The 23213-nt window shown below is 35.4% G+C and overlaps 1 protein-coding gene and 2 non-coding genes across 3 annotated transcripts in view; 2 read left to right on the top strand and 1 right to left on the bottom strand.

Annotated features, from left to right (window-relative positions):
• Positions 1-325: 325 nt before the first annotated feature.
• LOC144424901 (U2 spliceosomal RNA) lies at positions 326-519 on the top strand. The gene has a single exon (XR_013477120.1). It is a non-coding gene; the product is annotated as a U2 spliceosomal RNA (small nuclear RNA).
• A 1406-nt stretch (positions 520-1925) lies between these two features.
• LOC144424898 (U2 spliceosomal RNA) lies at positions 1926-2118 on the top strand. The gene has a single exon (XR_013477118.1). It is a non-coding gene; the product is annotated as a U2 spliceosomal RNA (small nuclear RNA).
• Positions 2119-11858: 9740 nt separating this feature from the next.
• LOC120332071 (uncharacterized) overlaps positions 11859-23213 on the bottom strand; it is a 53152-nt gene continuing 41797 nt past the window's right edge. Inside the window, exons 11-19 of the mRNA XM_078114032.1 lie at positions 21533-21801; positions 20893-21054; positions 20228-20404; positions 17395-17559; positions 16323-16493; positions 15150-15320; positions 14387-14554; positions 13528-13707; positions 11859-11951 (exon numbers count right to left, since the gene is read on the bottom strand). Coding sequence (XP_077970158.1) covers positions 11889-11951; positions 13528-13707; positions 14387-14554; positions 15150-15320; positions 16323-16493; positions 17395-17559; positions 20228-20404; positions 20893-21054; positions 21533-21801 — 1526 coding nt within the window. The 3' untranslated portion in view covers positions 11859-11888. The remainder of the gene's footprint in view (positions 11952-13527; positions 13708-14386; positions 14555-15149; positions 15321-16322; positions 16494-17394; positions 17560-20227; positions 20405-20892; positions 21055-21532; positions 21802-23213) is intronic.

Genomic DNA, 23213 nt, shown 5'->3' with positions numbered 1-23213 from the left:
CAAATTTTCATAATCAGCAATCTTGGTACTTCAATTATTTTTCACCTCTATTGGGTCTTTACAAATACAGTTAGTGATATTCTTTTAAATTAAACGCTACAGGAGATAAATTTGCGATGACGTAATCATTTCTGACGAAATTGTACATTATAAAGATGATTTGTACCTGAGATGTCAGTCAACGGTAAAATAAATCGTAACCTTTAACCATCCAGAATGGGTCAACCATTCCCAGCCCTACTAATTAAGTGGAAACTTAATCGGCATCACCGGCACCGTTTTCATAAATTCCCAATACATTATTGCGTGAAAACACCGACCATTTGTCGCTTCTTCGGCCTATTGGCTAATATCAAGTGTAGTAACTGTTCTATTCAGATTAATACCTGAATTGTGGGGTACTCCCCCACTCTTGTATTAATTTGATTTTTGCGACGACCATAGCGAGGGTTCAGCTTGCCACTCCGCTCTCACCGGTCGGCTTGGCGTTGGACTACTGCCTTGACTGGCCCGTCACTTTTCTATTCGGAATGTTACAATTTATATAATGTTTGTCTTGTTTCTCCTACTACTTTGTAAGGCAAATCGAGTACTCACCCTCGTTCCGTGTCTTTCGGAATGGGCGCGGAGCATCAGTCATGAAGACAGCTGCAAATCTTCCATACTGCTTCCACCGGAGTAACGTCGAAACGCACAACAATTTCACGAATTCTTCAAATTGAAGTTAGATGGACATTGTGATGTCACAAAGCAGAGGCTGCAATCAAAATGTATTTGGTTACAGACGAAAATAATTCGGAATAAAACACCTGGCCAGGCGGCTTCGTTTCAGATGAATGAAACCAGTGGCCGAGGCAACAGAGCGGGTAAATATCAAGCACGGAGACGCCAGTAAAATAATCGGGTTTTCAAGCCGAACTGCAGGATGCTATCGAATTTATTGGGACTCAGAAGCTAGAATCGAATTTCCAATACGTTCTGTGCCAACCAATCTGCTCCGTTCGGAACGGCGCCTGCTTATATTGGAGCAATCATCGAGGGAGGCAGACTGTATAATTTTGAAATGGCATTGTCGGGATAAACTTACAAAATTAATTGAGTACAGTGGCCCGATATTCTATCATTCACAGCCAGGGCCCGATCTCTCAAAAAATCACCCACGCTATCCAAAAACAGCAATACCTGCGTTCAGGCGCACAGCTAACGACACTTATTCTAATTAGCTCGACCGATCAGCTGGTGCCAACTGCCCATTCATGGAAGCGCGGTAAATGGGATGGCAAGCAGATCTATGCACACACTCCCTGACTTCAAAACAGCAAGTTATTGTGGTGTCAAGAATTCTTCTGATGAGTCATTAGTAGGGGTTTTCCTTCCGGATTTGGATGCGCTGAACCTGACAGCCGCTGAATTTCTCATGCACAAAACCAAACACAGTTTCGAAACGAACTTGCTTTATTTCGTCCACTCAACTGTATAAGCACTATTGTGGCCACTCGTATGTGGTTAAATGATTTAAAATAGTTTGAACTACAATGCTTCCAAACCCTAATTGATTAGATACGCAGATGTAACTAAATGCACAATATGTAAAATGGGGCATTGTTACGTCACTCTTTGCATCTTGCTTATTGGCGAATGCCACGAAGTAAACAAGGAAGTCGATGCTCGGGGAAAGGTCCATGACACAATACATTGGGATATGTATGTGAGAATGGCAATCTGGGCAACACTATAAACCATGCTTTTTATACAGAAAAGGCAATTGACTCTACGTCACCACCTAGCAGAATTAAAAGATTATAATGAAACAGATGCCTATCAATCATTCTCAACACTCGGTTTAGTAATGCAATTGGAAATTTTATAACCGCACCGTTTTCATAAATTCGCAATGCATTATTGCGTGAAAACACCGTCTATGTATCGCTTCTTCGGCCTATTGGTTAAGATCAAGTGTAGTAACTGTTCTATTCAGATTAATACCTGAATTGTGGGGTACTCCCCCACTCTTGTTATAGTTTGATTTTTGTGACGACGAGAGCGAGAGTTTGGCTTGCCACTCCGCTCTCACCGGTGGGCATGGCGTTGCACTGCAGCAGGGGTGGCCAACCAGTCAGAGACCAAGAGCCGCATTTTGTACTTTGATACCGCGGAGAGCCACATTATGTCATTATAAACCAGAGCACATATGACCATCAGATATGCCTTTATTCGGCTGCTTCAGAATGCTAGTTTAATGTAAATATCACTAACCAACATGATTATGAGAAAAATTCACAAGCAATTTATTATTATGCACGCTACTTAGTGGGACTTATGGTGTGTCGTTGTATCCAATCAAAGCAGTTCTTTGGATTGATTCCTTCCTTTAATTCAATAAAAGACTCCAAGGTGGGATTTTTGCACGTGAAACGTGGTTACCTAAATCAAATGTGAAACAAACAATATATATATGGAACGGACTGGTAAGGGTTACTTTATATATTCATTCACGCAAACGATGGTATTTGTTATTTAAAATGATTTCAGAATTGATAGTTTTTAATAGTAATACTCTGGTCTAATTATACCATATGCCGTTTTATATATTATATTTTCGATTGCTATTATGAGCCTTGATAAAAGTATTCAAAATAATGTAATATTCTCTCAATCTCATTTTCAGACGAAAATATGCAAATATTGAATTATTTGTTGCCTGCCCTGAGCCCTAACGTGTTTAAGCTTTTACTATTTTCAGTGCCTCTTCAACCGGCATTCAAAAAAAAATAATTTGTTTAACGTATTTTCTCATTCTCACTTTCCCAGATTAGAACGTCGATTTGATTGTGGAAGTATCAAGACCGCTATATGTACAGTATTTCCTGGTTGGGAAACCCTTCAAATAATGATTTGGGCAATTTTAGTAATGCTTGTTGGACACGTAGTGGACATAACGATCGTTTCAAAATTTTGCTGTCATTGTTATTTTCATTATTTGTCTCCATCATTTTTAAAAAAATCGCTTTTCTCTTCGAATACTGGACCAATTGCTTTGAAATTTCCAGTGGTTGAAGATAAAATTTTTCCCCAGAAGGCTATTACTTTTATTCATTTTAAATATTTCTGTTAGCTCTGTGAGATTCGTTTTTGTTTGCTATGACGTCATTAAACGTTCTGCGGACATCGGACGCCATTTTGTGTCCTTGTACTGCTTCGGTTGGTGTGAATATATTTGTAGACTGTGATCTGACGGTACGGTAAACCGTACTGTACTGCGAACAGACGTGTCCATATATTTGGGCGTAGCTCTCTTGTTCCTCACTACAATACAAAATCAATGCAAAATATAAGAATTTTCTTGCATACAATCTACCGAACTAATTGTGAGATTATTGAAACTCACATATATATATGCATGCGAATAATTATTTTCGAAAATGAACATTGCAAAAAACAAGCTGAGAACTCGGGATTAGTATTTCCCATTTATAAAATGTTTTAATCTTGGCTTTCGCCAGTGTCCCATTTGGAAAATGTATTCTCATTTAGGGATGTCGAAAACGTATCAAGCGTGATGCAACGAAAACCGTCAAACCAAGTTGAGTTCACGAGTTGTTGCATTTTTCGCGCGTTGCTTAAAATTTAAACTTTCATCTTCTGATCTATCTGAAAAAATTGTGATCCATCGGCCATTGGTTCGGTTTTTAATTTTCTAAAATATGTGGAGCCTGCCAAGTCTTGCAATCCATAATTTTGGCCCGCAAGCGAAGGGGTTGCCGACCCCTGCCCTAGTCTGTTAAATCTTAACCACCCCCTATTTTCGGGGTGTATAGCATACTACTAATGAGTATCCGTAAAGTGTCGTGGTAGCAGTTCAGATGGGCGGTTAAGTGCAGTTACGAAAAGCTTCAGCAATAATAGCCACATATCTCCCATCCTCTGAATTTCAAAACACCACCCCTCTGAAATGCAAAGCTAGGAAGCATACCAAACCATATTTCCCGATGAAAGTTACATATGTACAAATTAAACATCCACCTGTGCCTACGCTAATCTATAAGACCATTAGCATGTCCATCAAGAACTATGCTGGGACCTATAGAAATGCCGGCTCCACCTACCGTCGCATTGGTTAGACCTGCAATCATATAAGCAGCCCTTTTATTTCTGCCAGAATAAAATGTGGTCCGCATTTTTGTCAATGGCAAAGGAGATTAGTTAAAAATATAAACATATTTTGAAGGCGCTATTGAGTCTAATGATCGGTAAAATTTAGTTCGTCTGCGGGAAAAAATTTTGCTCTGTTTCGGCGTACTTGTTAACGCTTGAAAACGTGTAAACCTTATATCAAGCTAATCTCTCGAACAACGTATAATTTATTTGACGCGAAGTGGACCTTTGCTAATTGCTGTTATTGGAGGTCTCGTTACTGTGAAAAATTGCTTTTATCAACAACTGATGAATATTAAAAGTTGTTATACCCTTCTAATATTTTATTTTCTCCGTTTAATGGTCAACAGTATTATTTTTTAAATGCAGTTTAGTATTTATTATGCAAAATGTTCTAGGTCATGGGTCAATAGTTCAAAAGCCACATTGTTGTTGTTTCCTGTTCTTTATTGCCCCCTAGTGTATACTAGAAAAACTTTCGCCAATTGAGCGGCGCTGTGCCCAAATGTCTTACGATCCCGGTACATGTGTACTATTGATAAATGGTAAATATGACCTGGTTACAACCACAGTTACATATCTGAGACTCTCCTTCCTCACCCATCCAAAATTCGAGGATAGAAGTCGTTCTATGACATTCGGCCATTCAAACCTGGCTGAAGCAGGACAATTTCGTCGCCATGGATACGCTGTTATTTGCCACCAAGTGACAGTTGGTGTTTTGGCAAAGTATCGAGTTCGCTATGACTGTGAGAAATGTTGAATATCACATGCTTGATACTTTACATCTTATTTGATGGTCAACAGTATTCTTTTAACTGCAGTATAGTGTTTTCTACGCTAATGTTCTATGTCATGGGTCAATAGTTCAGAAGCCACATTTTTGTGGTTTCCTGTTCTATATTGCCTTCTAGTGTATACTGAACAAACTGTCCCTTAATTGGAGCCGGCACCCAGTTGTCTATCTGGTTCTTGCGTACTATTGATATGGACTGATTACAATTACATATCCGAGACTGGTTAAAATGATAGCTAGATTGTAGCTAACTCTCACGGCTCTATCTACCAAAAATCCGAGGATAACAGTCGTTCTATGACATTCGGCCATTAGAATTTCGCTGAAGCTGGTCAATGTTGCCAGCACTACCATGAAAATCATGTCACATAAACACAAAAAACTACCCAGTATTGGGAGTTCCTCAACACTTTATAGTTCTGGGCTTAGCATTGGTCTTGCATATACAATGCTCGGTGGTGGTGGCGCATCGTGCTAAACGTATGGTTCACGTAACCTCTGGTCGGTTACTGCTTTCTACACTATCAAGTCCATGCTTCTGAAAACAAATAACTGGCCAACTACTCCATACCCGACATGGGCTGGTAACCGGATGATGCTGTGGTTTGCCATATGATTGAGCCGTCTTATCGCCTTCCATCTCTCCCAGGATAAATATGTAAATTCTATCCTATTTTCTTTGCAGGCAGCCAGGTGCATATAAGTATATAATCACATCGGATGCGTGGACTAGGGAAATTGTATCAATCATCTTGCCCTGACATGGGCAAACTACGGCCCGCGGGCCAAATCCAGCTCGTTGGGTAATTCAATCTGGTCCGCCTGATGCTGCCACAACCCAACTAATAGATCAAAGAATTTTATTAGATTGCGATTGAATATAGTTTTGGCCCGAGGCTCATTGTTTTTTATGTTTCCTTTTGTAACACTGTGAATAATTTTCATAAAATGTAATTTTTTACGTCACATTTACATGGCCCGACAGTGTATGTGGACAATATTTTTGGCCCTTGGTCCAAAAACCCTGCCCTGCCCACCCTTGATCTTACCAGTACCTGTACCACCCACACGGAAACGAAGCTTGCAAAATTTCATCTGTAGACAATCCAGGTATTGGGCATGGAGTCTATTACACTGATTACTTATTAAACAGATTTTAACAAAATTAACACAACGATTAAACAAAATATCACACGAAATTTAGACAATCCAGGTATTGGGCATGGAGTCTATTACACTGATTACTTATTAAACAGATTTTAACAAAATTAACACAACGATTAAACAAAATATCACACGAAATTAAAAAAAAAAGAGACCTAACAGATTATGCTGCACAAAGTGTTATATGTTGGGCTGTATGTTGCCAATGTCATTTTGTATCATAAATGCATGAATTCTTTAATGAAATATATATTTCACTTCCACAATAATCAAAACAACTTATAAAATAAAAGGTAATGCAGAATCAATGACTATTTCAATAAGGAATTTTCATCGTGCAGATTTGCATGAGAATTACCATTCTAACCGGTGTTTTATCCACTATGTCATATTCAAAAGGCCCGACCGAAGGAAAAAATGAAAGATAATATCCACTCGACGGTTCTCCCGTAGTATGTGTACCAGGTTAGGTACCAGGTTAGGGTCAGGTCATAATTTTATTCTGATTTTCCTTATTACGAGTTCGGGGACTGTCTGTGTTAGCCAAATGAATATACACCCTGCAGATTTTAACAAAATTAACACAACGATTAAACAAAATATCACACGAAATTTAGACAATCCAGGTATTGGGCATGGAGTCTATTACACTGATTACTTATTAAACAGATTTTAACAAAATTAACGCAACGATTAAACAAAATATCACACAAAATTAAAAAAAAAAAGAGACCTAACGGATTATGCAGCACAAAGTGTTATATGTTGGGCTGTATGTTGCCAATGTCATTTTGTATCATAAATGCATGAATTCTTTAATGAAATATATATTTCACTTCCACAATAATCAAAACAACTTATAAAATAAAAGGTAATGCAGAATCAATGACTATTTCAATAAGGAATTTTCATCGTGCAGATTTGCATGAGAATTACCATTCTAACCGGTGTTTTATCCACTATGTCATATTCAAAAGGCCCGACCGAAGGAAAAAATGAAAGATAATATCCACTCGACGGTTCTCCCGTAGTATGTGTACCAGGTTAGGGTCAGGTCATAATTTTATTCTGATTTTCCTTATTACGAGTTCGGGGACTGTCTGTGTTAGCCAAATGAATATACACCCTGCCCCCCACCCCCCCCTTACCTGGTACACACACTATGATAGTCCTACCATCCTACAATGTTTTTGAAATGTACTTTTTGTATTGTTATATTCTACAGATGGAAATGCTAAATACTTCAGATATTTCATTATGGAACCCTCATTCTCCAAGAACAAGACTTGGGCAGTCACTTATATCTATTATTTTTGGAAAAAATGACTTAACTTTGGCATGCTAGGCCAAACCAGGGGTTTGAACGCAAACTAATCTCTGGCTTTGTGGATTATTTTAAAGCCATAGATTGTTTTGGTAAAATCTTTGATCAAGATTCCAATTATAAAATAGTAGCTCAGACAGTTGGCTCATTGTGCTAAACGTTGATACCATATACAATGAAATTGATGATTTTTCAAATCTTTTTGAAATAAAAAATGATAATAATAAGCGCAGTGACTAAATTGGATCTTAAATTTTTTTAAATTGGTTCAAAAAAAGACATGATCAATTTAAACCAAAAACATACGTAAAACAACAACAAAGATGATTCAATCACTAAGAGAAAATAGACAAGAATAAATTCAATTCCAATAACTTGAATAAAATATCCTCTTCACGATTTGATTGGTAAATACAGTGATATCTTGGTAGTCGAACGATTCGAAACTCGGAAAATTAGTTAGCTCAAAAAGTATTTTTCGAAAGCTTGTAGCAAATATACCATGAATTAATTTATGGGTCCGCACTGTACACTGTACGTAGATAAGTTGACTCTGGAGCACATTCACGAATACTTCTAATTTCTTCATACTTTTTCACATGGCGCCACATTTTCAGGTAAACGTAATAGAGAAAGCAAGGATACCTGGAAGCAAAGAAATTCCAAAATCCAGTTGAGCTATTTTGGAACACATGCCTCGCAGTCGTATTCTCCAAAAAGTGACTATATCGGTTGCGAAAAAATCGCATCAAATCATACAAAGAATGCCCATTGTAATTTCGGGCAACCCTATAGATTGCTGTAGAAGTGACAAGATTTTCTCTTTGGTTCAATTTGCTCAATTCATCATCGGATATCCTGAGAGACTCAATCCATCCACTTTCAGAGAATACGAATCCATCAGACATTTCATAATTTTGACGTAAAGATTCATCATATCTTTGGCTATATCCATCTCCAAATCTATATTTCATTTTGAAATACCCAAAAACGGCACATATAAACTGACACTTCTTTGACTCTGACCAAAAAAATGGATGACTTAAAATTTTATTGTATTTATGCTTTCCAATATACTTCTTAATATACATCACTAAATCAAAAGCTAAAATTGGTTCTTTGCAGCACAAAAATCCAGTCAAGCATTTAATTAGTGACGGGAATGTACTTCTGTTCTGGTTATCTATTAAAAAATGTAATAACGAAGATGCATTCACTGTTTGCTTCTGTTGACACATGTCCCACAGCTGATGGAATGTTTGTGTAGCAGTTGGAGAAGTATCATGGTCTGATACAAGACCATTAGAGAGGACATGCAGTGCAAATTTTGCAAAGCTTTCCATCCTGATAATGTTGTTGCCGGCCGCAGGTTCAGCAATAGCAATCTGCTTTTTGTCTTTAGACAAATAAACACATGAGGAATCAATTGGTTCAAAACCACCTACATTTTCATGCATGTACTTCAAGCAATGTATCACTTTTTGGAGTAACTCAATACGAAATGTAGCAGAAATTCCACTCTGCCTGTATCTGCCATTGTTTGTACCATGTATTTCACTTTGATCCTTTATCTTTATAATTTCTCGAATCGGCTGGTCAAAATAGACACTACTTGTCATTTTATTAGGTGCAGCTTGCTCTTTTCTTGAAAATGTCACAACATGATGGACAAGCTTTATTTCACAGTGACTTGTAGAATCTACTTTCCATTCATCCACTTCCATTTTAGAATTTTTGTTATTCCCAGACAATAAAAATAAAACTAGTTAAATTTTCAATACACTAGTATTCTATTTTCTGAAATAAAATGATAAAAGTACTTTACAAATTTATTTCAACAAAAGGGCCAAATGCTGGATATTTCAAAAAATTAATTGTATAGATCAGCGGTTCCCAAACTATGGGTCGCGACCCACTGGTGGGTCGCAAAAGGAATCTTGGTGGGTCGTGAAAAGATGTAGAAAGCTTTGAATAATTATACTGGTTATTAGAATCGGTGGCGACTCGAATATGTAAATCTTAAAAAAAAAAAAATTGAATTTAAATTCTATTCTGTGAAAGTTTCCTTTCTACAATCTTCTCAAAGGAACAAAATTTTGCTACTCAAAGAATGACCATGTGGCTTTTTTTACGCATAGCAGTTTTGTAGACTGTACAGCACTTCTTACCGTGTTTCCCCAAAATTTAGACAGGATTTAGATTTATTTTCTTTTGAAGAATAACACTATGTTTTTTTGAAAAAGGTCTTTTGCGTTCATATATCAAAAATAAAATTACATTATAGAAAATCACAAGATTTTTTACTAATCATTATATAAAAACCGACATCCATTGTTTTTATTTGTATTCCCTATACAAAAATCAAGTGACAAATATCATAATTGTGATTGTGACATCACACAATCTTGACTAGTTGGTGATCTTCACCTTACCTCAGGCCAATGAACCTTTTCTCTCCCACACATTTCAAAATTTATTTTAAGGGTAGGGTTTGGGTAAAATAATTTTAAAAATTCAAATTATTATCTTATTTTCAGGCCAGGTCTTATTTTCGAGGAAACACGGTAGTTTTGCGATGATTAGACATTGCTGTGTTCTGTGTTATGTCATAAAAAAACAAAAGAAAATTAAATTAAAGTTACCGGTAAGTGGGTCGCCATAATCTGTGGTAATAAATAGTGGGTCCCGACTCTAAAAAGTTTGGGAACCACTGGTATAGATTAAACCTATGAATCTTATAAGTTCTGTACAATGCTGACAATATGTGACAGGAATCCGGTGTTCCATGATGTAATAATTTACTTGAGTCTGTTTAGTATTTCTATTTGCATTGCCAAATTTCAATAAAGGGTTACAATTTCATGAACTTACAGTGAAACAATCATGCCAGAACAGATAGCCTTAGCATGATGTGACAGATAGCATCTGTCATTTGAAATGTTTGTTTGATTAAAGAATGACAATCTCACCTCTCACAATTTTGCATTTGCTAAAATATAGAATAAGTCCATACATTTATAAATGAAACTAAATGTAAATGACCATAAATACCAAAAGCCCAAATTAAGAAGTCCAATTGGGGCAATCTCACAAAGACACAACTCGTATATTCAGAACTATAAAATTAAGTTTGAATATCAAGTGAGTGATAACATATGTATCACCCCACAACGTTGAAATTTCTAAAAAGAATTTAATGCCAATGGGAATATTCCACTGAACCATTAAATGCACTTTAAACAGGTTATAATCTCGGAAAGAATGATAATGTCTGAGATGCATTATGCATTGAAAGTATAAAAAGATATAACGTACAAAGTCAAGGCACAGGAACCACATAATTATAATTTTTGATTTGAGCTTGTTTCATTGAAAAAATTAAAATAGCGTTCTATAAACATACAAAACTGACATGTTCTGTACTTAGGACTGATAATTTTGGGCAAAAGAATTAAGTTTGCCATGATATGAGAATTAATTTTATCAACGATATTTTATTGGAAAACACTTGTGCAGTGGTTCTCAACCTTAACTCTTTTCCACTTTTGTTGCACACATATTCTGCGGGTAATTAAGCGTTTTAGCAGGGTTAACTTTCTCATGGAAAAATAACAATGAAAAATTCTGCCAGCAAAAGTAGACATTTCCACTTAATAATAATAATTAAAATGTAAATTACCATTCAGTAGCAAAAACAGCATTGCTAAACTAATTTAACAATAACTCTAGCAATTTTTAATAGGTTCGTGGCCCACCTGTTTTACCTTGTTTCACCTGATTTACCTTGAATATCGAATGACTTGGGGCAAAAACTATACATAAGCATAATGAGAATGAAAAATGTTATTATGTTATGTGAGGAGATGGGGGCTTTGCTCTTATTTTATGATTGCATCAACTTTTGGATATGAGAATCATTTAGAAGCCCTTGGCCAGTGTGAATATTTGATAGGACATAGATGAGGCATCTACAATATCTGATTACAATTACATTGACAGCAAAAAATACATTTACAAACACTAGGATAAAAAGTTTTATTAAGAACAATTATAATGACACCAAGTTTAAAAATGCACATTTAAACTAATGGACACAATTAAAATTCAAACTAACTTTCAATACTAAAATGTATAAATCAAAAAACTGTTGAAATACTACATTGTGATAATTCAGTGTTTCAGCGTAACAAAAGAGATTCGGATATTATCCCAAATATTTCCAAATTTCGATTCTTTGATAATATGGTCTTGGTCAGATGAAACGACAAATGACAAAAGTTACAAAAATGGGGCACAACTCGTAGCAATTTAACTTAAGTATGTTTGCATGTTCAGTGCATATGAATACGCTAATACAATAGCATTGAAAAATTGTTTCGAGGTTGCTCAAATTAAAATGAGAGTACATGCTGAATAAATGAGTCCTCTCTTCTTTGCAAATGATTCATTTCAAGCTTGTAGTAGTAAGTTGTGATAGAAAATATCACCCTTCCAAAGTATAACCATTGTTTCCTGAAATAGAATATAAAATAACGTGGTCAGAAGGAAGATACGAAGCTATTTCACTTCTATGAATTTAAAAAGTGGGGCACTTACAGTCAGTAGTTATATAGGGCACAGGTTCTCAAAGTGCTCTGTACGGAGCCCCAGGGCTCCGTGAGAGAAACCCAGGGGCTCCGCGAGCTATTAGATTACTTTTCAAAATACTGAATTGGTTAATTTTACTATTAGGATTACTAAAATGAAAGAATACTATTCTGAAATAACATAAAATACGCGATAAACTGCCAACTATACATAAATTGCAGTCGTATTTTTGCGATTTGTCAAGTTTGATTTTGTTCTTTCGCACTCAGGAGCAAGATTTCGCCCTTTAAAAAATCATGAGGTCGGGAAAAATATGAAAGATTGAAATTAATTTCATTGCATGCGGCTCCGTCGGTAGTTTCAGAATAGAAAAATAATTGCACAATTGACTGTGTTTCAGTTTCGCAGTTACTACGACGAATAACCAAAGAAAACCCAACATAACACCAAATTTTGTGATTTACAATGTCTATGAAAGCGTTTTTAATCTGACGTGAGTCTGCTGAAACAAAATTTATAGTGTTATCTCCCATTTTAAGTTTTAGTTTCAATATTTTAGAATGTTGCTTTTCAATCAAGAAATTTGAGTTGCAGATTTACCTATTTATTATTTTTAGCATTTCGTCTCCGATGACTATAATATGGTAACATGTTTTTCGCATTGAACTCATGATTCCCCACAAGAACATAAAAGCAATATTCGTCGTCATTGTGGAACAATACATGTATATGTCGAGGGAAATTTGATTTAGGAAGAATAAACACCGCCATGCTGACTAAAACAATCGGCGATCGTAACAAAATGCAATCGAGTACGTTATTAGCGGCCTTTTAAGTCTCTCAAAAATGTCTAAAGGGAAAAGATCCGACCCCTAATTTATCAATATGTTTGTCAAGTGTCAAATTTACAGCTTTAGTATATATAATTTATATTTGACATTCAGATTTAGATCATTTATGACTTGTATTAACCCTATTAAAAGAGGTTTAGCATTTAAAATAAGTACAGTACTTTTAACCTACTCAGGAATATTATTCGGAAAGAAACAATTTTAACATTTATTTTGGAGCTCCATGAATAATAGTCAACATTTTCAAGGGCTCCGCAACACAAAAAGTTTGAGAACCCCTGATATAGAGCATTAATCTGTAACACAGCTGATACGATTGGCTGGGCAGGACAGATGTATGTTAGATATTGTATATAGATTTATAGTAACTGTTTCACTAATCCTACCACAAAGGTGAGTCCAAAGTGCATTTTGTTAATATCACTAACATGCTTGACTGTGACCATTGTGAGCCTATCATAAAACTGGATAAATAGGACAGGATAAGATTTATATGTTTATCCAAGAGGAGGGGAAAGTCGATAAGACGGCTTAAACACAGCTGTCCGGTGACCATTCCATGTCGGGTATGAAATTAGTTAGTTATTTGTTTTCGGGACCTTTGGACTTGATGGTGGAGGAAGCCCAAACCGACCAGCGGTTAAAATTACCTTTTCATTAGCAAGTTCTTCCAATCCATGTTGCAAAGTCTTTCTAACTTGTGGTTGCATTGATTGGAGTTCGAAGATTAGCTCTTTCGAGACATTTTTCAGAAGTTCGCAGACGGCTTCAGCATGGTGTCGCGTAACAATGAAAGTCGGATCATTTTCACTTATATTCAGTGTCTCAACCTAAAATAGATCATAGTAATTGTTGTAATATTAATGTCGATATTATTACTACAATGATTGTTTTGGCATTTTAGAAAAAAAGCATGTGAAAGCTGTTGGCTTGAAGGAGGAAGATACAACAAGCCTTCTCTTTTTGATGCCAAGTCCAATACATATACTTGCCACGTTTTTCTCTTTATTTTTTTGTGTGTATTGTTTCATTTACGCTAATGAATCGAAACAAAATCTGGTACTTATTTTCTTCTTTTGCCCAGAATGGTGTTTTTAAGGATTCAAACTCAGCAAACATGCACGGTTATCCGCACTGTTCTGCCGAGTATATTCTCATCATAATGTACTAATTGTCGATATACAAAGAAATTTGAAATGAAATCTCAATGAGTTTAGATAATGAAATTGAATTAGCTCCACATAATGTGGCCAACGTGGCACTATCACCGAGCAATCTGAAAAAGTTAATAGTCACATGGCAAAACTTGCGTATTATTTGGTTAGCGTGCGTCAAGGTTGCTACATCTTATAACTTGTTCATTTTCCTGTTTTAGTATAGCAGTAATGTTCAAGTTAATAAAAGCCCCGAAAACAGTTTAAATGAGTTTTCCTCGAATCGTTTCACTACATGGCTCATATCAAATCAATTTATCATTCTGTTTTCCAGTTTGGGGTCTCACAAATCAACCTGAATATTTTTTTCTTTCAACGCTGAGCTAAGATCACAAATAGTTTCTGTAGAAAGCATGCAATTGCTCAGATCCAATTTTTTCATGCAATTATTCTCCAGCAGACTGGCTACTTCAACAATTCCTTGTTCAAGATTAGGATTACATGATATGTTCAACTCTTCAACCTGTAATGAAAAGCATATTTTGGATTCTAAAAAGACGTAAATATCCAAAATAGGGTGGGTAAGATCAAATCTAACAAATATTTTTATTTTAATCAGCTTCATCCACACTCAGAAAATCCAAATTTTTCAGCAGACTGGCTACTTCAACAATTCCTTCTCCAAGTTCAGGATTGCATAACATATTTAATTCTTCAATCTGCAAGGAAGGGGACATTCTCGAGCATTTTCTATCCAACAAATTTTTAAAGGATATATAATGAAATTTCACATGATATTAATTGATACTCCCGAAGTATGTGGACCGAGATAACGGACACCGGAACGTATTATGTGTACCAGGTTGGGGTTAAGTCATAATTTTATTCCAATTTTCCTTATTTTAATTATTTTACGAGTTCAGGGACTAGCCAAGTGACTCCTGTAATATTTGTACCTGAAATTATGGCTTACCCCTAACCTGGTACACATACTACATTCTGGTGTCCTCCATCTTTGTTCACTTACTTCGGGAGTACTTATTAATTAACTGTGATAGCTATAATGTCACATAAGAATGTGTTGATTCATAACATGTACTCTATATGTAACAACTTACTTTGAGTTCCCCTTGCTCTATTGATTCTTTAAAAGCTTTCATGAGTTTTTTATTCAATTTACAACCTGCAATGTTCAGATTTTTCACTCCGAAGTTGACCACTGTTCTACCAAGTTCAGCCATTCCTTCAGCACCAAGAGTTTCATTGTAGCTGACGTCAAATCTTGATATCTATAATGAAAGTAAAAAAGGTTAAAAAGTTTTGCAATACTAAATGATTGGGAATTTTTTCCTGGATTCATAGACCCTAAAATTATCATTATGCAGAATAAATGCAATTATTTACTCTTGTTTCATATATTTTATACAATTTTGTGCAAGAAAATTGCTACTGTCAATAGTACCGTAGTCTTAAAATCGATATTCAATTATAAAGTGTTTTTCACAAAATTTTGTGTAAGCTCAACAAATGCTTGGTTGGCAAGAAATTGAAATATTATTTTCAGGGTCGTGCCAGAAATTATTACAGACTCCTGTTTACAGTAGCAATGCATTTCTTTTTTCCGTAAGCCGATGCAACCGTGAGTAATGTTGAATTGAATTAAATCAATATCTGAAGACATTTTAAATGCTGGTATTAGTTAGTCATGGCTTGAATATTTTGCACAACAAAAAATTATCCTCTGAAAAAGTCAAACATTTTTATCTAATAATTTATTAGAATTATTTGCCAAAAAGCAGGAAAAGGATAAATTATTTGTTCCTAACTTTCCAAATAAATCAACTTTTTTTTTCTGTAATTTATTGGGTGTCAAAACAAATCATTTGAAAACAACTTATTTCATATCTAGCCTTCATCGGATCTGTGTGTGATGAATGAACCACCACTCCCATTAAGATGACCTATCGTTTACTTAATTGTGTCTTACACCTTTCATTTACAAAATATTACTTTTATATTCGAATATATTCAATTCGTATTGGACAACCCTGATTGCTCAAGTGTAAATTCTGTAATCTTTCTAATTTTCTCTTAGTGGCTGCACAACACCTGAAAAGAAAATTCTTAACCCCAAATTTTCCAATAATTTTGAACTCTTCAGATGCAATTTTAGTGTTCTCACTTAAATCTAGATAATGAAAATTTACATGACTATTTTTAACTGTGATAGTCATCATTTTGCATGAGAATGTGTTAACTTCGCACCATACACTATATATGTAATAATTTACCATAATTTTCTCTTGCTCTGTTGATTCTCTGAAAGCTTCCAGAAGTTTTTTATTCAATTTACAACCTGCAATGTTCAGATTTTTCACTCCGAAGTTAACCACTGTTCTACCAAGTTCAGCCATTCCTTCAGAACCAAGAGTTTCATTGTAGCTGACGTCAAAATTTGATATCTATAATGAAAATAAAAAAGACTAAAAAGTTGTACAAAGATCCTTGTTTTATGTCACAATTTCCACAAAAACTAAATTTAGGTGAAATCTTCCCATTTCCACAAAATTATAATTTGGAAAAATTAAAGTATTTTTTTTTATCATTCTGAAAGGGATTTAGAAAGGACACATATCATTTTTGAGATTTTTTAGGATTTTTTCAGAGTGATTTTTTTTTCTGTCTGCCAAAGGTCGAGGTAAATTTCCGAATTTTTTTTATTGAAGCCCAATTTTTAAAAGGCAATCCTGACATACGACTCTTGTCGTCCTAGTGAGTTATTGATAAAACATGTCTTTTATTGTGTGTGAACCAACACTCAGCGCCCACTATGAGTGGTGAATCCATGTGTATGGAGGCTCATTACAATAAAAAGTCATCTTCAATCACATATCTCATGAGTATCCAAGATTCAATTCAAAAAAAAAATATTTGATTCGATTCTGAAATCATCAGGTATTCGAAAATGTCCAGGCCTACCAGCAAAATTTCCACTTTTCAACCCTAGTCACTTGTCTGTACATGTTTAACAGAAATTGGGCGACCCCAGAAAATCTTCATGTGACCCCAACGACGAACCACAGTTCGGGAACCACTGCTCTATGTGGTATGAATGAACCTAGAAATTCTATGAAATCGCTATTAACCAGCATGCCTAATGCATATGATATTCATTTTGTTCCCTATATCACAACTTCAAGAGATTCAAATATATTTAAGGGAATTAACAATATATGTTGTGTCAATAATTATAGCAGTATATTGATGTTTGATTCCTCAAAACAAACTGGATACATTTCCCCTATGCCATTAGATTCAACATAATTGTGCCCCAAAATGATTTATTTTACTTATGCAACATACTCTTGCATTGCTTTTGCATGAACTTTGCAAACTCTTTAGTTTTGCCTTATCCAATTCACAGCATCTAACAAGCAAATTTCTCAACTCAGAATTCTCAGACATTTGTCCAATAATCTTAAATCCTTGCATGATTTCGGTGTTCCCGCTTACATCTAGAGTTGATATCTATAAAAAATCGAAAAGAATTAAATAAATGTCCCGAATGATACTACCTAAAACAATACATTTTGATACCGTCGGTCATAGCATCTAAAATAGTTTGAGACAGTGAATTTCAACCTTTATTGGTCTATGGAACACTTTTGATATCATAAAGATTTTTTAGAAATACAAAAAAAATTAACTAATATTTATCTCAATCAATTTTTGGCATAGAAAGAAATAGCCAAAAACAACAAATAGCTTAAACTTAAGAGTTGAAAAAAGACCTAACAAATTCGAATTCGTAGTTACGAGGTACAAATGAAAGTTTCAGGCCCCAAAAAGCTGAAATATCAATAGGCCTGATCACATGTCCACTGGAACCAGTCTAGCAGACCACAAATGGGAACTATTGCACACTTCAGTATGTCGCCTGCGATTCAAATTCGTCCTATAGGTCCATAACATCAGACCACCTATCTAGGAGGTCTGGTAGTGAGCTGCACCGTTCTTGCTCAGTTGCTTCGCCATGGTACTAGAAAAATTGCTGTGAATGACCTGGTACGGCAATTGTTTTCTTTTTCATCTTTGGTAAGCGAGTTGCTTATTTCAACAAATAAAAATTCAGCTAGATAGGGACAAGTTTAGTTCAAACCTCTCCTACATCTATTGTGTCGCTGTAGAAGACAAATTTGAAATACTGGTACTGGTACGGTGGTACCCGGTACTGGTGGGATCCTGGTGCGCCGTACGGTACCGTATTGGCATGTTAGGTTGTTGTTTTAAAACTGAGAATCAGATCTTAATGTCTAAAGATTTATTGGTATAATATGGCGCGGCGGTGTGGCTCAACGGGCTAAGCGTTAGGAATACGCTCGTCACCGCACCTCTAATTACTCTGCGTGGGTTCGCAGGTTCGAATCCCTTGCAGGGATAGTTATGTGCGAGAGGATTGCTGGACTCCTCACCGTCGTTGGGTGGTTCACGTAACCGCTGGTCGGTCACGGCTTCCTCCACCACCAAGTCCATGCTTCCGAAAACAAACAATAAAACTATACCCAAACTCCCATACCCGACTTGGAATCCTATCCTATTCTATAAACTGGGTGCAGAACGACTTAAGTTGATGAACTTTAGTTCGCATTGAAAAAAAAATACAGCCATACCTCATCCAAGCTGGCACCGGTACGGTACCCTGACTGTACATACAGGTAAAATTCAAAGCTTCAGTGTCGAATAATGAAGTGTTTCTAATTACATATGATGAGCCCACTCAACACAAAGTGTTTAGTTGATAAAATGTAATTGTTTAATTTTGGATGCCAGCAGCCTACTAGTATCTGCAGGCCTACTGTTATATTTTGAATGAATCGTGTGGGGTAAAGTGCCAATACCGGTACTCTGCAACGCTGAATGGTCGGCAAAATGATCCAACTTGTCTACCTTTTATGCCCCCAATTAATTTGACTTTATGTTCTTAGAACATGGGCAAATTTCAATGGGAAAGCAACCCCCCATCATATTGGGATAGTATAGGATTTACATTTTTGTCCCGGGAAAAGGAAAGTTGATAAAGCGGCTCAATTCTTTTTTCGGAATCATGGACGGGGTGGTTGAGGAAGCCGTGTTTCACCAGCGATTGCGTAAACCGCCCTATGGCGACGAGGAGTCCAGCAATCCTCTCGCACATAACCATCCCCGTATGGGATTCGAATCTGCGAGCCCACGCAGAGTAATCAGAGGCGCGGTGGCGAGCGTATTCTGTAAATAACTTCACAGAACTTCAATCTAGAACATGCATATAATTCTAATACTTTAATTAACATTTGTATCGAATTCCTGAATTTGGGGAAAATAAAATATATGCAGTGTTTGCAAATCATGACTCTTTTGCTTAAGTCCGGCAGCTCTGTTCTCATCTATTTGGTTTGGACATATAATCGAGGGCGCTAATTGGTCTCCGAGACCACTTTGATATTTCCGAATCGAACCGGTTTGCTTGACTGGATATGATGGACATGTAATCAGGTCTGATGTGAATTACACTGTGTAACAAAACATTTTTTTTTGGTTCCCAGCTTTTTACCTAGATTTCATGCTAGCTGTTTATATGTAAATTGAGTAAATTCGAATTTTGATTTTGTGAAAATGGGGTGATTTTACAAAAATCGGTCAAGGTAACAAGTAATAATATATTGATTGTTTCTATATGCAAAAAAAAGAAATTTCGAAAATTGATAGAAACACATTTTAGACAATTTACTTCAAACCAAAAAGACTTGAAATAAAAATAAAAAAGGTATTTATTAGATTTCCAATAATACAGTAGTCTTGGTCGATTTTGCAAATATGTCTCTATATGTAATCATCGCCCATTGGTCGATGATTGTGCTGTCATTGTTAAAGGACATTTACAATCCAATAGGCCACGATATTGTTTGGGAAGTGGACATTTTAAAGTCAACAGTTACATCAATATTTGGATGAGACCAGTTTTAGGGTCCCATTTGATGTTGCCTTTACTGCTGGAAAATTTAGTATTTTTTAGTCATTTGCGCCTGGAAATAGTCAAATTCATCAAGACTGCTAAGCAACAAAAACGATATTTGACATATTCTATAGAAACAATTCAATAAGTTAGAGATGGGCTCACTCACTTAAATGTTGAAATCCATCATTTCTAATAACTCACCTGCTTGATGCTTGATGCGAACAAATTCGAGAGTTTGTCATCAGTTAAATCACAATCAAACAAACTGATTGTTTTCACAGGCAATATGTGAAGAATTTCACCAAACTTTTGAAAGTCTTCCAGTCCCATCTTGCTGTTGTGGCTCAAAGCCAATGCACGAAGTGAATATTCGGATTTCTGAATAGTATTTAAAAAAATTGATTTGTTTATTCAAATTACATTAATGGCCGCTAAAATTTAGAATTGTTAACTGCAGTGCCCTAGATACTGAATAGCGACATATTCTGACAGCGCATATAATAATAGTGGGTTCAAACCTCACTTGCCTCCTCTCACGAATGGTGTGATAAATTGGGTATGCTACATGACAGACTGGAAATATACCAGCTCTTGTTAGCAAACACAAATGGAAAGAGCATGAGCACAAAAACATCGCTATTTCAGATAAAACGCATATAGGTGTATTTAGGAGGTTTAAGTTCAATATTCGACATTGACCTGAGCGGATCTAAAATAATTGTATTTTTTATATTTTTGCCAAGGCTTTGTGATACTTACAAATGGTATTTGCATTTTCTTTGACTACACTTGGGACTGATAATTTTTTTTGTTCATTATCAAATTTCTGTTCCAAAGTACAAAATTTCATTTAAATACCTACCCACCTTAAAGCTTTTAATATCTTTAAGTAGCTGATCCACATCTTCCTTTTCAAGCTCGCATGCCTGAATCATCAATGATTCTGTTTCAGATTTTTTCAGAAGCCTTAGCAAGGATTGTGAGTAGATTTTCAGTTCTTTCATTCCCCAAATACTTATTTTTGCAATCTGAAATATGATATAGCTTTTTAAATGTTATACAGCTGTTTCACTCTATATTTCATCAATTAACCTTTATGTCGGTTATAAAAAAGCTTTGATCAGCAAAAGAGGAATAGCTTTTATGCGATAGAAATATCAGTGTTAATAAATGTTAGAATTATAATAAATGGTAGGAATATGCTTGTCATCAAATTATCTATTACCCTGGTCAGTTTAAAACAATGATAGAAACTTATGTACAAAAGATTGCTGCCTCCTTGTCATTACACTGTGGTTGGAATAACTACTGCTTGGTTATGGGTTTCCCCTATCACCAAGATCATGCATTTTGAACAACTAACACTAACTTATTAGCGATTTCAATACCAACCTGAACTGATAAGTGGGCATAAGCCTGGTGTGCTACATGAGTAAATTGTTTCATCAACTTTCCTTCAACCAGTGAGATGAATAGGAAAAGATCTAGTAATCTAATCGTACGTACCTTGCAGTTTGTCATTTCTAGTTTTTCAAAAAATTTGTTGAGATATTCAGAATTTCCACATTTCTGCACATTCAGCATTTCAAGTTTGTCCAATTTTAAGATTGTCGTGATGAAGACCTTGATATTCGCATCATTTAAATTGTAATGTTTTATTGAGAGATTCTTTATGACCTCAGAAATCACCTCTTTTTTGTCACCTCGATGCTTGTGAAATACCTCAACAAGGTCGTATGTGTCTTTTGCTTCTTGAATATCATTTTTTAGGAGTTCTAAGGTGAAATAAAGTAGTATTATTGCATGTAAAATGCTCAAATTATTATCCCTGTAATAAGAACCTAGCATCAATTAATAATAATTGAATAAAGAAAATTTTCCCGCCATACTAATTTTAGTTGTTCACAAATAAGTTATTGTTAAATATGTATAAAATATACCATTATATAACAAAGATAACAAAAATCCACCGTTTTGTTACATTTATGAGAACAGGGCAGCACCAAAGACCTTAACCTAACTACATGGCTGGAGCCAAAGGGCCCCTAGAGCCGATAGATGGCTAGACAATCAATGTTTAATTTAACTATCATTCTCTTTAGGTTAGTATTCAAATATTGAAAACTTAATGTTACAGGATTTCCCTAGTTCAAAATTCTCATTGATAAAATTTTTTTTATTTTTCAATTAGGCTAATTATTCTTGTACCAAATATTCACCATTTGAAAAAGTAAAAAATTGAATTAACAAACGTAATGCCATTTACAAAAACTATATCAGATTTTGAATTTGATTCCACAGAATCGCTCATCCATCAACATCTCAAAAAAACTTAATTTGTTTTAATTATAATACATTCACCATGCTACGAATCATTGCCTGTAATCAATACGCATATTGACATTTAGCGACGTCATGCTAAGCTGTTCAGAGAGAAATTGGGGAACTTTAAATGAGTATTGGGATGTCATGATTAGGGAATTGGGGAAACTTCAGGATGCGAGCATTGCAATTAGTTGCTCAGTATTTTCCTCATCTGTATAAACGTATTTGAATGTATATGAATGTCACATGGAAATCTTATAATTTTTTTATCGGCTTTCAGCCACATGAATGCCACAACTTCCTGTTTCATTTTTATTTCAAAACTCTGTAGTCATTGATTCAACTCTATAAAATTTGCTTTCAAACAATATTGCATGCGGGAAAGAATAAATCGTAAAGTAGCGTTCACGTATTCCCCAAATATGTGACTTGCCGCCCTTAGGTTATGAACCACTGTATCAACAAGTCATAGTTCACATAGCATTGTACAAAATTTACTGAAGTGTTAGTATATTTTGCGCATTAATTAGTGATTTGGGGAGGGGGGGGTCTGGTGGGAGGGGGGGTGTTAATGGTAGATAATTTTATAGTTTTTTGAGAAGGCCGTAAAGCTAATTAAAAATAAAAAGATTTGTCAGATTTGATCTTGCGCCCTATTTAGGATATTTACGGTTCTCTACTTTGGATATTTACATTCGATCCACGTTTGCAAACTTTGATAGCAAGCCATTAAATTACTGCGGTTTTTTTTACACTTTACTTATGTGATTAAACATTTTCATCGTTATCTCTCATCATGACCAAACAGAGAAATAGGCACTTTACTTCGCCTTGTAGAAACTTTATTAGAACTGCGTTTAAT

This window comes from Styela clava, chromosome 6, assembly GCF_964204865.1.
Source record: "Styela clava chromosome 6, kaStyClav1.hap1.2, whole genome shotgun sequence".
NCBI lineage: Eukaryota > Metazoa > Chordata > Ascidiacea > Stolidobranchia > Styelidae > Styela > Styela clava.
Note: the sequence above shows the minus strand (reverse complement) of the source record. Positions and strands in the feature narration are given on the sequence as shown.